The sequence below is a fragment of the Siniperca chuatsi genome, linkage group LG6, assembly GCF_020085105.1.
Source record: "Siniperca chuatsi isolate FFG_IHB_CAS linkage group LG6, ASM2008510v1, whole genome shotgun sequence".
Classification (NCBI taxonomy): Eukaryota; Metazoa; Chordata; class Actinopteri; order Centrarchiformes; family Sinipercidae; genus Siniperca; species Siniperca chuatsi.
This window is the reverse complement of record NC_058047.1, coordinates 8,497,783-8,514,618: the sequence shown is the minus strand read 5'-3', so window position 1 is coordinate 8,514,618 and position 16,836 is coordinate 8,497,783. Positions and strand designations below refer to the sequence as shown.

General features: G+C 40.5%; 1 protein-coding gene across 1 annotated transcript in view; it reads right to left on the bottom strand.

Moving 5' to 3' along the window:
* Window positions 1-16,836, bottom strand: part of cachd1 (cache domain containing 1) — an 88,279-nt gene that overhangs the window by 54,861 nt on the left and 16,582 nt on the right. The window contains exon 2 of the mRNA XM_044199522.1: window positions 647-709. Coding sequence (XP_044055457.1) covers window positions 647-709 — 63 coding nt within the window. The remainder of the gene's footprint in view (window positions 1-646; window positions 710-16,836) is intronic.

The window sequence follows — 16,836 nt, the reverse complement described above, 5'->3', positions numbered from 1 at the left end:
ATGCAGTGACACAGATGGATACACTAGTGCACACACAGAAACACAGTCACAGGAGAAATGCAAACAAACATCAACCTGTCTGTTCTTGCTGGTGGCTGTTTACCAGTCTGGTGTTTACTGTCACTCTTCCAAGATCCCTGACGCAAAAGTGCAAACACACACAAGCATGTTTGACTTGACACCGGACGCCAGAAATTCTGAGCATAGTTTTTCCAATCTAGGACCAATATAGCACACAGAAATGTTGACAAGTGGATTTAGGGTCATCTAAAACAAATCTCCCAATTTCTGGCGCTGCTCTGTTTGTTTCCAAAAAAGATGCCATTCTCTCCTTCAAGCCTTCTTCTTCTGTCTGACTGCAACTCTGCACTCATATTGTGAGCAGAGGGAGAGAGACAGAGAGAGAGAGAGACAGCGCACAGACGAGTGGAAAAACAGACCGAGAACTTCAAAGCCAATGAGACAGCAGCCGTAGAATTTTAATAAGCCCCCTTTTTCCTCTGATGGCCGGTGTATGTGTGAGTGTAAGTGTGTCTGTTCATTGCTGTTGAATTGAACACTACACAAGACCACAAACAGACGCCATCCATGGCACATACATGCGCACACACACACACAGGGGAAAGGAGAAGCTTTTGTTACTCACCTGCTGCACTTCTGTCTCTCCGTTTGATGTCTTCTCGGTGTACACAAACGAGTTGAAAATCCTCTGTAGAGAGACAGAGAGAAGGAAGCAGAGGCAGTGAGGTTGGATCAGGAGGAATGCTGAAGATTCGCATCCATTATCTGAAAACCACCACCTGAGGAAGTTCCTTTATAGAGATTATATAGATTTTGGTTTCAGGTGTTGTTGAGCAGAGACCTTTGTTACCAACACTCTGGGATTACATCTACAAAAATTGTCTAAATTGTGGATCAGTGGAAAGAGGGCGATTGCAAAAGTAGGGAATCGACAAACTATTGCATTATTATCACAAGGTTACCAAATAGTTCAAACATTCACACCTTTTTATGTTCGGTGCTATGACTGCACTTCCTCATTTTTGTAGAGAACCCAGTCAAACCAGGACATTTTTGTGGCTGCGTGCTATTCATGCTAATTAAGCATACCAGCTATAATGAAGCTGCCACTGGGGCTGGGTATTGAGTGCAGACCAAAATGTGTTATCATTCATGAGTATGAGAAAGAACCAAAAGTGAATGCTTCAGATTCTCAGTCTTGTTTATTTATCCTCTATTTTATTTTACTGAGGCTTTTATTTTGAGTTCTTGTATGACCATTTGTGTCAAGCAACAACATTACATACACTGATGTAGCTCATAAGCTTGGATTATTTTGTTCAATGAAAGAGGAGATTTTGCAGAAAAATCTTTTATATTCATCAAATAACGCATCAAGTAAAAGTATTGTTTTCAGGGATGCCACCACAAGACCTGAATTTTGAGAAGTTTTGAATGATACCTGTCCTGTCCGTTACAAAGCCAAACAAACAAAACTGGCAACAGACACCTTCAACCTGTAACATCACTGTCATAGAAATAAAAGCTTTGTCAATTCTGTCAGGGTGTCAATTCTGTAATGTGATTTGGCAAAGACACTAGCTATTTAAGGAAGTGTGACACCATCACTTCCTTAGTGTTGTTTGCACAATCTGCATTTATGTATGCCCTTGTTAGCCAATGGTTTTAGAGTTAAGTGTACAAATGTGACAGTGAAACAGTTCATCACTACCTTCTTAAACATGTGCAAATAAAGTATATTTCAGGTGACATGATCCCCTGTAGTTGTTGAAGAGAAATTCAGTAAAAAAAAAATAATAAATTGTCACTGGTGGCGTTTTGTCAGTGAATTTTATTGGCTTAAGAATAACTACTTTAAGCGACTACAGACTAAAGTAGAGTCATACAAGGTAGTCTACATTCAGCACAAATAAATGCTCAGTAACTGAATGTCCTCAATTTTAGCAGTTACCTTTTTGATTTAGATAGATCTGTGAGCATTCTCAGTCATCCAGGTCACAGAATATCTAGAAGTACTACAGTAGATCAAAAGCAACTGGACTGAAGTGAAGAAGCTTTCAGCATGAGGCTACATAACTTGAAGAATCTACAGAAAGTCCAGCTAGTTTTACTAAACTAACAACATTATTCTATGGAGAAAATCCAGAGTTCAAACAATGAATCCAATCTCACTGCTGAATAAACCAAGTGCCAAGTGTAACTAAATATGCAAAAACAAACAAAACTACAACAAACAAAGTTGATAGTCCTTTCTAATGGCAATGACAGGGCCTTGGTATTGTTTATTTTGCCTCACAGGCTTACTGGCACATCTAAATGTGATGAAAGCATCATTAATGTTGTTAGTTATTACCTGTGCTTCTCCTTCTATGACAAGTCAAAATGCAGTGAGGTCGTTTTTTAAAATCATATATAATTTACAACTTCATTGCATGACACACAAGATATAAACTAAATGATTGATTGCTTGGTGATGTATTTACAGGTCCCCAGAGTTGTGGGTGGTGTTGTATTATGATTGTGCCTAACAAAATATTGTGTCACTACAGGTAATTAACAACACCCAAACTGACTTCACTGAAGCAGACGGAAAAGGTTCCAAGTTACCGTCTTGATTCTACATCCACAGTGAGGCAGACATTAGCAGTGATGGATTTCTCTGCTCAGACAGGTGCATCTGGAGCCATTTTATTACTGGTCCACAGAGAATGATAAACCTGGTTATCTGCCAAAACAACCAACCCATAGACCCAGACAGTATGGGCCTGTCGTTTACATCAGTTTCTATTTTGGGGAGGAAAATGCGTCCCCTGTCTAAATCTGGACGTCAGCCATAACACAAAATGAAGATTTTCAGTCCGAATCACAAGGTGATGTTAAATTTCCCCGTTCACCTTCCAGACTGAAACATTTTAACAGTCCCTGATTTATATTAAGTGAATAGGAAGTGGAGCGGTACATTAAGGCATGGAGAAAATGAGTCCTGGAGTGACCTCAGCCTTAACACACGCTAAGAGAGCCCCAGACACACACCTTCTGATGGTCTCCTGGGTCCCATCAGCTAAACATTCTCTTTCTTTCTCTTACTTCCTGACACACATACCCCCACACACACTTCCCAAACACAGGCAACAGTACCATGTGGCAGCTACAAACAGAGTAAAACTAATGTTTGTGTTGAGGCAGCAGGTAGGCAGGTGTTTCACTGTAAGCCGCCCCACTGCACACAAAGCCTTAAATTACCTGGTTCCACGCTGCAACCATTTCCTGCTGCCTGTCCACATCTTTTGTTAGACACATTCCAGAGGACACCAATTACCCAGAATGCCCCACATCCAACTAACCTGGAGCTTCACTATAGACTGTTATTGCCTAGCAACGGCTACACCTTTACAGATTTCTACATAGCATAACAAAACAAAGTTTCGCTAGTTTCACACAGTTACAGGGAAAGGTGAGCAGTTCCTTGAAGATACTATAGCCTCCCAAACATCAGAAGAACCTGACTTACACCAGGATGCCTAAAAAATATATCATTTTTTCCCGCCGGCTCTTGCAAAGAGCATATTGAAAGTATGGCCATAACTACTTATTATTTTCATTATCTATTAAGCTGCAGATTATTTTATTTTAAAATCCTTTGAAAACAGTGGAAAATATACACATCATAATTTCATGTTCTTGTGTCTGACCAGCAGTAGAGAACATACAGATATTTAGGTTACTGTAATGCAAGACAAGGAAAAGCAGCAAATTCTGAGAAGCTGTTTTGCCCCTTTTGCTTGAAAATGGACTAAAACGATCATTAACAAAGTTGCAATAATTGACTAATCGTTGTAGCTCTAAATGAAATATTCCTTCATAGGATAAAAAGGAAACATACAAAAACACACAGGAGAGATACAAAGTCAGGAAGTCACAGATGCAAATAAACAGATGCAGCTATACGACAAAATCTCCTTTAAATGCTCTCTTCTGGGCCATAATTAGGCCATTCAGTTAACGCTCTTGTAGATTAAGTATCAAATGTAATTTCTGAAAATTCAGTTATGTCTAATGTGGCCTATAAACTCAGGCTGGCATAAACACAAACACAGTGCTAACTGTCAATCTGTCCTGAACAGAACTTAAACAAAGTGCTCAGTTTTAATCCTGATTGTCTAAATGGAGTCAGCAGTCCTTGATATGACTATGTTTTTGAGCACATTTCTTTCATTTTACAATGGCATGAGACTAACACATAAATGCTATACAAACAGTTTCATTATATTATTATCACACACACAGCTGCATATTTTACTACTGAGTTATTTATAAAGAGCAAAACCAAGCCCAGACAGTCTACTGTTCCACGCCCTTCTTAGTGGAAAAAAAAGAGAAAGTCCAAGAAGTAGAACTGTCAAATAAACACGACCAAGCACACACAAACAGAGCTGCCACAACTTAGGAGGAATCATGTGCTTTTAAAAACTACACTAACAAAAGCGAAGGAATGGGGGGAGAGATAGGCACTGGAATGGAGAATTACTTTGTTTCCATTAAGCCAGCAATTCTGAAAAATTGGGACTAAATCCTGAAGAGAGAAAACTCCTGTTGTTGATTAGCTACAGGTTAGCTGTCTTTCCCCAGTGCCTCGAGTGTTTGTTGTTAGAGCTGCTTTGCGGTTTTCACAGCTATGTAGCAGCCAGGGAGGAATGCTTGGCTCTGAAACCTGAGAGGCCTGAGGCTGCCTAGGCCACCATGGGCTTGTGGCCTCCCCTGACCCATAATCACACACTGAAATGTACACAGACACATACACACCAGCACAGAGGCACACAGAGACAACTACACAGGGTCATGGGTGCGCTCAGACTTCCTTATACACCTTACTGGGCTCGGCAGTATAGAAAAAATAAATATGAGAGAACCATATTTTCCTGAAGACACTCCATCTTAAATAGCAACATTACAAACCCTTTGCCTCATTTATCAAGCTGTGGAATAAAATCATTTTGTAGCAATAGCGCACGTATAGTAACAATCCATTTGGATGACCAAACAAGTCAGCGTAGCTCTTTATAGAATATCCAAGTCAAAGAGACCTCTAGTAGCGCTATGGAGCTCTTTTTCTATGAGTGGGTTCCTGTTTTGTTTATCTCGTGTATGCACATGAGGACGCACTACTCCACTGATCTACGTGCCAAGATATGCGCAAGCATATGCAAGGAAGAAGACGACTGCAAGCTAGTAAACATGGATGTAAACAATACTGGATTTAAAATACTCAAACAAAAAATCAGCTTTGCAAATGTTTTGTGAGGAGGAAAATGCACTTGATATGTTTGTTAGACCTCAAGGATACACACAAATACGTTTTGGTGAGTAACACTGAATGTAAATGTAACTTTTGTTTGTTTACAAGAAAACTTCACAGAGCCATTTAACAGACCCTGGATCCGAAAAGGCAGCTTTCTCAACACTAAGCTCACAAGAAATGCATTCAAACTCCTGTCCATTGATCACAGAGTACTAGCCTTTGTCTCATTAGACTAGTTTTTAAATCCATCCACCTTGGGGTTAATCCTAACCACAGACGAGTGGTTCACATGAATGACTAAACCTCAGTGGAAGCTCAAACTGCGAGTTACAGAGATAAATACCTGTGTTGTTTCAACCCTGTATATTGAAAACGAGTATTTTTGTTATATAACAAGAAAATGTTTGCTGTCAGTTTTAGGGTCCACCATGCTGTTGATGTGTTGAGTCCCAGGCAAAACCACACTCATCCCTTATCATTGTGTTCATCTTTCTTGGCCCCCCAATCTTCTTTGCACCTGTCATAGCAGCTTATTTCAATGGTTAAACCATGGGAACCCTCCCTGTATGTCATCAGTTGAATTGGGCCTTCTTCTTCAGCTCTTCTGTCAGGCTCTCCTTCTTCTCCTTTAAAGAGACTATTTTATTCTTAGTGGGGCAGAGAATAAAGTCCAGACAGATGACTGACGATACCAGCCCAAAGACAGAGGCTTTGAGAGTTACCTGTGTATGTTTCTGGGGAAACACATGGAGACATATACACAGAGATATAGTAAAAGACAAGTTAAGGAAAGACGGAGCAGACTGTGGAGAGGTGAAGGCAAGAGTGAGGAAGGAAAGAAATAAGAAAGGCAGGAAGGAGGAAAAGAGGAAGAGGAGGCCAACTGCAGTGGTAGGGCTGAATTGGGAATACACCTATTAGCAATTCCCCCATCTTCAAAGGCCAGAGTGGAGCCGTAAGCCACACTAATTTTGAAGTCGGACTGGAGAGCGTACACACACACACACACGTTAATCCTGTTTTTAGGGCTTGTTGATCAGTGGTCCAAGGTTTATCTGTGAACACACCGGAGGGAAAAATGGGAGCATCACTTGGGTGGGGCACATCTCGAATGTGTGTGAGAGCCAAAGTGACTATATGCCCATGTGCAGAATGTGAATGTGGGCTATGCATATGGAAATATGCACAGGCCTAGCGCATGCATTTGTGTAACTCATCAACTGCTCATCTGTCACTACAGGCTTCTCATTGTAGGAAATTTCTGTGCATGTGAATGTCTTACACAAACACACACACACACACACACACACACACAGATTTCACATCCACACATTAGGCTGCAGTGTAGTTGTTTCGGAGCTGTAGGGCCTGAGAGATTGGTTTCCATACAATGGACAGATAAAAGCCTAAAGCCCAAGGGAGAGTAACTGCTGCTTCCTCCATGCTGCTGGTATACAGCCGAGCCTCCCTCCCTTCTACAGTGCTTTATCCCCCTTGTCTTCCCCCCCCCCTGCCCCCAGCCAACTATCCGCTCATTGCACTACAAAGGGTTGGGGCATCAGAGCTTCGCCTCTGATGTGCGTGTGTGGTGGTGGTTTTTTTTCCTTTTTCGTTTTTTTCCCTAGACTCTTTGCCACGTCTCCATCCCTAACCTTGCCCTCCCATCTCGATTTATTCTGAACACTACAAAGCAGAGTCAGGAAACAGGCACCTGGGAGTGGAAAAGCGAGGGGGGTGTAGTTTCTGTATTTTCGCAATACAGCAAAAAAATCTGAAATAATTGCACCTGCAGTTTACAGCTCCATAACACAGACAAGAAGAGAAAGACATATGTATTCATTCATTTTTCTATGGGGATAAACCCGGTGAACTAATCTAGAAAACTCAGAAATGCTTTAAAAGGATTCACTGTGTTTCCTATCAATTATAACTGTGCACAGCACAACCTCAGCTCAGCTAGAAACCAGATAGGAGATGCAATTCTGGTTCTGGTAAATCTTTTCAGTGGGCTTAAACACATCGGTTCTACTAACTTTATTTCTCTTAGCTACAGTCATTCCAGAAGGAAGACGTGCAAATTAAATAGAGTTATAATGTTTAATATGGTCTGGGTTAAAAAGTGGTTAACGCATTCTTTAAAGTGTATCCCAACTATATGACACATGATAGCATCACCTGGCCCCAAGAGGTGAGAGCCAATTCAGTACCCTGCTTTTCCGCAGTAAGGCATCACAAAAAGTTTGGGTTTATTTTGTTACTCTTTGTTGCTAACATTTATCACTGGACATTAAGCAGGTTTGTTAGCTTCCGTAGGGTAATTGGCATGTCCCTTGTTGAAAAACTTTTTTGACATGTCTTCATTGTTAACAGATTTTAGGGAAAATATGAGGGACTCAATATCTTGTCTTCCCATGAATTCTAAAAATCCACCCAAAGTTTGATTGCTTGCTTAAAGCACAACGCATGGCAGGCAAATCCTGAGCAGATTTCCAAAGCATGCTTTAGTGACTATGGAATGAATCTAAACTCATCAAGGTTGTGACCATTGCACCATAAAAAAAGAAGACAAAAAGAAGGGGCTGCGCAGGAAGAGACATGTCAAATGTGGATTTCTAAATGTCACTATAATGGCCACAGAGAAACCAAACCCTTGCTAATTAAGTGGGTCTCTATTTCAACCCAGTGGAGCAGGTTCGCTAATTAAATGACTAGCTGTCAGTGTCTGACAACTGCTTGCTGCTGCATTTACAGGGTGCTGGGGGTCGATTAACGGACAACCTGAGGCAATTGCTCCAAAGCCCCGGCCCACACACTGTGTTAGTGTGGGGAGTGCATGCATGTGTGCAGCCTGCTAGTCAAATGCTTGAACACCATGGATAGCTCTGATTTACTGCGCTCCATTTACAGTCTTCTATATGTGCATTTGTGCGCTTGTGGACTGTTCATGTGCACATGAAAAAGTGGCAATGAATAGAAGGATTGCTGCCACATGCAGAAATGAGTCCTTGCCTTTTACATCTTAATAAAAACATAACTTGGTTGTCATAGTAATGTGACTTAAAACTGTAATGGATAAAACAGTTCAATTTTCGTTTAAAGGCAAAGTCTAAATCCCAGGCTGCACTTAGTGCTTCACAGAAACACTGAATGATCACACTTTTAGGCCTAATGCCCATCGTGAATCCCCAACTTTCATACCACACTCTCATACTGCTAATGCTGAACTACTACTGATGCTGATCTCAGTCATAGTACCACTGAGAAAGAAAGTAAAAATATTGGATCTTCCGTAGGCAATCACAGAATCTGATTACCTGATCTGTAGTAATATAAAATCCTGAAGTACAACACACATTGATTTTTCAGAGTTTTCCAATGTGATCAATTGGCACTTTGGAGGAAAGTGATGCCAGATTTGTGAATTGCCTGAAATTTTTGAAAATCATACAAATATAACTAAGCACACTGCAATTCAATGGGCCCTGATCCAATGCACTAAGGGTGTGGTGGTGGTTTAAGACTGCTGTCATGGTATCCAACTTTGTGACATAAATGAAGACTGGGAACCTTTTCAACATCTGACAAGTTCAAGACCTTGGACAAATGTGTCACACTGACCACATATGATGGCTTTTCAATGTGGAGCAACTTAAAAAAGCAACACACAACACTTGTTCTCAAACATTTTCCAGAGTCCCTAACTCTATTTCTCATAAACAGTCATCACCCAGCATGGTTTGACGCCTTCTTAATGAGGAATGCCATTTAAGGAAGAGCAGTAACTTGTACAATTAACAGTATTGATTTAACTTAACTCAGGGCAACAATATACTGATAAGTATCTTCAGCAATATACATGAATAAAGGAGACCTGGAGTTGCAAATTTATTTAGATATTTTCAGAAACATTCCTTGATGGTGTAAACCATGATTTCAGGATCCCATCTTTGATACAGATATCTATCAGATGACCCCAAATACAAAAACACACTGCACAAACGTTCAATGGAAAAATTTGTTTAGCAGCTGTATGGTTTTGGTAAAAATTCCTTGTTGTCCTGTATTAGGGCTGCCTGCAACTAACGATTATGTCATTTGGTCAGAAAACAGTGCAAGGTGACATAAGATTTTTGGTGACCAACAGTCCAAAACCCAAAAATATACAGTTTACTATAATGTAAGACCAAGAAAAGAAGCCATTTCTCACATTTGAGGACGTGGAACCCTCAAATGTTTGGAATTTCTGCTTGAATGATTAATCGATTACCAAAATAGTTGGCGATTGTTTTACTTTAAATTGACTAATCGTTGCAATCCTATTCTGTATAGAAGGGGGTATAATTTTTGGCTTGGTTCCACATATTTTACTGCTAAAACCAACTACTTTTAATCTTTTATTTCTGTCAGATTTATTGAACTAACAAGGCTGAAAACCCAAAAGTGACTGTGCTCTCAAAAAAGGTTCAACTAAACAGATCAGGAGTCATAGCACTACCACGTTACCAACTGTAGTCAACTCCCTTAAGAGGGACAAAGAGAGACCTACACAAGTGTTTTAAGCTCACATCTACAGATGCTATAGATATTATTCATGCAAAATCTACTAGAGTGCAAAGACCTCTAACTGGACTTTCTTTCCCTCATTCAACCAGGGTCTCGTCGAGTCCAATGCGGTGGGAGGGTGAAGCCCGTCAGCTATTGGGTGCCGTGGCTCTGAAATAACAAGAACCCCTTTTGTCCAAACAGCATCAGGGCCAAGAGAGAGAGTCACCACCATGTAGATCCTAACAGCCTCTCCATAACCCCGTACACCTACCCGAGAGGCTCTCAGTCTCTGCCTGGGATGTTTGCGCTCCCTCTCCACCAGACAGGATATAATGCTTTCCACATGTGAAAGACAAAAAGGGAGGGAATGGAGGGGGGGGGTTCGAGAACTGTGGAAAAGTGGGGCGTGGTCAGATGAGATCATTAAAGACAAGAGAAAGATAGCTAAAGCCGTGATTTGATAACTTGAATAAAGATGTAAAATTGGAATATCTACTGGTATTTTAGCCTTTATTTGATAGTTGGCAATAAACAGATGGGGGAGGAAATTGAACCAAGGACATAAGAGGTACAAACGATACATCATGACCAATATTTTTTATTGCATATACATTTCAATGTATTTTGTTGATGCAACCAAACAGCTTTGCTCCAGTAAAACAAAAAGATTATTTTGTACTGTGGTTTTCATTATGTCTCCCTTTTTCCATCCCTTTGCAATTGTAAGTTCAAAATTCTGTTCTGCAGCCAACTCTAGACACACATTGGTGTTTAAAAAAAATGGAGCTAAATCAAGATCAAACATGACCCACGTTTTAGACATTTTACCTTCTTGTCTCTGTGAAATCAAACGTCTTGCATGTTTAGTATTGCCCCACTTAGCCCTGCTGCAGGACAAAGGATGGTAATGAACCATCTGAATTGTGGCTTAGCTACAATCCAAAAATAAGGCATTGTGACTCAAATGAGAGACAATCTAGCAGCTTAGTGAGAGTAAATGAGGTTTCTGACTCTCTCTTTGGGTGTTAAGAAATAATGCATGTTGTGGGCAAACACCACCAGTGTACATTGAGGATAGAAAGGAGAGTGACAGACAAGGGGCTTACAGAGAGACATTGTGCTCAGAATTGTCTGAAGTTCTGTGACATAAACACAATGTGCGGCATTAAGAAGTAGTGTGTATAACACAGTGATATCCTCAAAGATCACAGCTCTGTCTGATGATCCAGGTTTCTCCTCTTAGCAAAATCTACATATGCTCTCACAGACACACATACATACACACACACACACACACACACACACACCCCATAGAGTGCATGTGGTTAGAGGCATAGGGTGCAGGTCATTACCTTACAGTTTTCCACACACAAGCCTCTTTGATGTCAAAGCAGTTGAGTCATTAAAACACGGCCGCAGGCCACAGTAACCATGCACTAATCATACTAATCATTGACTAATTAGAAATACTACAACTTTGCGAAAACTTCAGTTCTTGTTGGTGGCATTCCTAATTTTTTAATGAAAGTTTACACAACTGTTTTAGCACTATGAAAAATTCATGATCTTAGGGACCTGAAATCCCATTATATATATCCCATACAAGGCTTTAATGGGATATCAGACTGATTTTCTCGTCTTTTTGGATCTTAGCCTGAAAGCAGCAACACATACAGTCCGTAGCAGCAGCAGCGCCAGGCCAGCAGTGCATTATGGGAATAGCAACTTGCTGTTAAAGTGGAGCCAATGTGAAAACTTTCCAAAAGACAGATCAAAGCTGCATACCTGAGCACTTCCATTAAGCTGATAAAATCTAGGAGTGAAAGAGGACAAAAACAAAACCTCACACACTGCGGTCAAATAACTTCAACAGAGGAATGCAAGATAATGAGAAATTTCTGTGTTTTTACAGGGGCTTTGACTTTCTCCATATCAAAAGATTCATAAATGATTGTGTTTGTGTTCACGCAACATGACTGAGACTGAAAGCCAAAGGATGATTGTAGTTAAACAAGTGCACAGTGATTCACTAAGAGTCATCGATCATGGGTAAATCTTGTAAATAACTGGGGACTAAGGCAATTAGTTGAGATCCAAATGAAGTACTGTGCTCATTTCATATGACCAACTTCACGTCAAGAATGCTAGTAAATTATTGTGGGGATCGGGGTGAGGGAGTTCAAACTAAAAAAGAACCTCTGCTGCAAATCATGGTGGGCTAATGTGTGCTATACATTCCTTTAACTATCACTTGAGGCCTATAGTGGGGTCACGGGCATGTTTACAGTGGATAGTGACACAGACACTTTGCTTTGAGATTAATTTTGTACCGTAATGCATGTTTGCTACTTCTTACTCAAAGAAAGCAGGGACTGACACTTTAAAATGTTTAATGACAGAATTGGGAGGTTAATTTCAAATCATACTGGGATCATGTCCACTCTGTATTTTTGTGTTTTTTTACAGCTGGAGTATCACAAAATACAAATAAACCCTGGATTGCCACTTTCAGAACCAGTGGCTTCGAGTGAGATGACAAACAACATGACTGAAGCAAACAGGCAGCACAGCAGTGGAAACTAAGCAAGAGTCTCACAAACACTTTACCTCTGGACTGGTCTTCAGCCACCTCAGGGCCCAATGCCAACCTGCCAGCAGCCACTGGCACCACAAGTCCCAGTCACACCCTAGTGGTACACCCTGCCAACGCCAAAACTTCATACTGACCCCTTAGAGACGTCAAAAAGATCAGAAAGAGTGTGCGAAAGAACTGAGACTGATAAACTGTAAGTCAGGGTGAAAGAAAAGGCAGAGAAAGAGAGACACACACAACGCAAAGGGCTCGTCACCCAGCGCCAATAAATTCAAAACTTGATATACGCTTCCTGCCAAAAGAGCCCCACTCTCAGCCAAGTTCAGATGGGGCGCCTGCACTGTCTGCACAAACTACCCTGGATTATCTTCACATTCCTATGCTGTGGACTCATCTGTAAGGCTTTCACTTGCAGTTTACAAGCATCAGTATACACTGTATGCACACAAGAGCCACACTATAGATGAATCTGTACAATTGTTGTCATCATAATAATAAGAAAATAACATTGTGTTCTAGAATATGTCCCATAAAAATGGTGCTTTACTAACTCAATTACTCCTCTGATCAATTAATTTTCATTCACAATAAAAGAGAAGCCGTATTTTTTCAGGAAATCCTTAAAAATGGGAGGTGGTGAGAACCAAACCAAATAATGGAAATTAAGGAATACAGAAGTTCTGAGGAAAAAGAGAAAGAAGAATTGGTATAGTAGAAATGGCTGGAACAAATATAATGTGTGTACGTGTGTCTCAGGCAGGTGAATGTGAAGGAGCAGCAGAAAAAAAGACAGACGGACAGACAGAGGAACAGATCGGAGAGATGAGGAAGAGATAAAGGACATAGGCGAGAGAGGGAAAAAAAATGTTCCCGGGGTGGTCTCCTTCTCAGGTTTCTGAGCACGATGTGAGATCATGTCTGGCCCCTGCTATAAGGTCTCTCTATGGACAGGGCGCTTTGTTCTACTTCATGTATTCTTAGGGCAGTTACACGCACTGATTAATAGAGGCATGGCTCGCTCTGCAGAGAGGCTTAGGCTACATATGACACTGGTTTTGCCTTTGCCAAGCCAAACTAGTATGGCCCGGTCCTGCTGACCCCCATGTTAACACCAATAACCTGGAATTAAGCGGTAACAGCAGTCTGGAAGAAAGGGGTCAAATGTGGGTTGACGCATGTTTATTGTCATGTGTTAAATATGGTTTGTGTGTGAAAGTGATACTAGTTACACATACAGCCATTTGCCAGTTTATTAGATACACCTAGCTTAAACTAATGCAGTCTAATACAACAGCCCTGAAATAAATCCTACCTTCAAGAAGGTTATAATGTTCAGTGTTTGTTGAAACTGTTTTGGAGGTGTTGATTCAACTTTATGGACATTTTGGAGGATTATTGATATATATTGGGTGGACAAAATATTAAAAACACTTTTCAGTATAACATGGTATAATTCAACAGCACTATAACAGTAGCTGCCATATAACCAGTAAATGTAATCAACACCTCTACAACAGTTTCAACAAAAACTGAACATTATAACCTTCACGAAGATAGGATCTATTGCAGGGCTGTTTTATGAGACTACATTAGTTTTAGCTAGTTGTCTCAGAAAATTGTTGAAAAAATGTCAGCTGTTCCCTTCTTGTTTCAACAACAGACAATATTGAAAAACAGGCTTCGAATGTCACATCTGAATGGCAGAATGGGTTTTCTGTTTAGCTAGCTAGTTTAGGCTAGTTTAGTGATGAAAATGCTGATTTTGAAGTTGCTAAGTGACAACAAAAGTGCATCCTGCATAGTCTGGCCCTTTAGTCAGTTCTGGTCCATTCAGCATATCACAAAAACATATTTTCTAGTAATAGTATCTGGCCATGCACAGTTTATTTGCGAAGTTTTTTAAGCTATAAGAGACTTTTGTTGCCACCACCATAATTTGGGAGGTGAACTGAATTTTGTTTGTGGTGGCCAAAGCACTGAAAAATAGTTTTTGAAAAACTCAACAAGTAAGTAAAAGTAAAGTTAAGTAATGTTCCAATTAATCAAGATAATCCAGAGACCTCGCCATCAAAAGTTTTCATTGGGACGATTTCTTCAATAGAAAACTGTTCACACTGAAGTGAACAGGTATCTACCATAACACAAATGAAAAATGTGGCAAAAGAAATTCTCCAAACACACTTGTGTCTATTACTAATATAAAATGTCATTACTGAGTAGAGTAATGCATGCCATAGCGTAACACAGCAGAATACAGCACAGCATTAATCTTTATGACAGGAGATGATAAACTGGATACAGGATTTGTGTTGGCTACTCAGCGTGCCGAGGGAGGCAACCTGGGAGCTGTGGTGAGGAAGGAAAACATCAGCCCATGCTTGGCTAAATTACAGAAATACATATACAAGCAGTTTTATGCACAGTCTTACAGACTCACATAAAAATGACGCATTTACACAAATGCATCATGCATCTAACGGCAAATAACAGCTTACAACGTGACAGTGAAAAACTTTTTCATATTGATTTCACATCTTACCTGTCTACATAGCCAATGCTCTGCGCACACACACACACACACACACACACACACACACACACACACACACACGAATTAAAAGGAGGACAGTTTATGAGTTGTGACACTCACTTGCGGCAGGAAACCATGACACCAAAGTACACACATAAAATACACGCAACTACAAATTGTGTTTGGGAGAAAAAAAAGGAGATTTGTGTATCAGAAAGCTGTCTAAGAAGTCAGCAGAACTGCCTACGAGAAACATATAGAGGAGGAAGAGGAGCAAAGGAACAAAAAGTGGGAAAGTAAATAAAGAATTAAGGATGTAAATAAAGTAGATATTGAAATAAAGTGGATATTGATGCAAGTAGGAAAACGAATGATGGACAAAATACCTGCAAAGACAGAAATATTTACCTATCAAGCAGTCAGTGTTGATGACTGAACAGATACCTTTAGAAATATGTTTGAGAAAAGTAGAGAGAGATAATGTGTGGGGGGTGGGGGTCTCTAGAGAGATCAAAGGCAGGGAGCAAGAAAGACAGGGGAAAAAAGAAATGCAAACAAAGGAGAGAACAGAAATGTGCACTGTGCGTTTTGGCTCAGGTGCAGTGATGTTAGATTTGAGAACAAATCCTTCTTTTTGAATGACTCTTAAAGAGGAACGAATTAACTTGATTCGCAAGCTGAAGTGAATCCAAATTCCTGCTTATGTATGGTGCATGCGCAGTTGTGCATAAGAGCCAGGTTAACTTCTGACTCAGTCTCTCTGCTAGCTAGCTAGCTAGCTAATGAGCTGGTAAACTTAAGCGCTAGCCTGTGTACACCTTCACTGTGGTGGGAATAACATCCATACGACAGAAGTTGTTTGGCAGGGGAAGCCATCATTACAGTTCTACTTTATTTTTTCCCTAGTGCACCTCTTATGGGCTGCCACAGCGCTACGCACAAGCCTGCTAATAGGAGTGTTTTAAATATATAGGCATATGGGCACATTTCAGCATCTCTTTAGTTTGAAGTTACACTAGGAAGTGACATATGGTAAAATAAATCCCCGGCAGTCGGGTGGAGCCATGTGAGTGAACACAACTGCCAGCAAGGGCTACTACACTCAGGAGGAAAAACAAGCGCTCCTCCCCTGCTATCCTAGGAAAAAATAATGCACTCTGGACCGACTGAGTAAAGACAAACTGGAACCACTGGTCGATTCCGGTGTTTCTTGTCAAGGCTATGAATTACTAAATTTTCCCACTACACCGCAAAAATATGAGTTTCCAAGCATACTTTCTGCATGATAATTTAAAGAAGCATGAATTGCCAGGTCAGATTATTTTTCTGGGTGCATTACACACACATCAAATTTACAGAAAAAAGGAATGAACCAGATGCATCAATCTCAGTTTCATAGTCACTGGAACTACAGGCCTACAGTAAAGCCCATCAGCAGAGAGGCTGATTTTGAATTCCCTGAGTAATAAAGTGTCAGTCTCTAAAATACATAAAATTTATTGTTTACATTCGTTAACACTCAAGCAAACCACAGGCGCACACACACGCACACACACACACACACAGTGTCTGTGTTTCACAAAGGTGTCAAGCTGAGTTCTTTGACAGCAGGCAGGCCTATGGGGTGGGGGGGGGTCAACTGAATATGCATCAGGTTTATTTCCTATGCTGTCTAAACATCGGAAACCTCTCCTATTCACATTCATGAGTCGATCATTGCTGTGTGCAGAAGTTCAAGTGTGAGTGTTTTCAAAAAAGAGGCGGAGAGAGAGAGTGTTCCCCAAGGACTTTCACAAGTTTCTGGTATGTAAATGATGAGTGGCTTTGCTGTTGTGATTATGAGGAGAG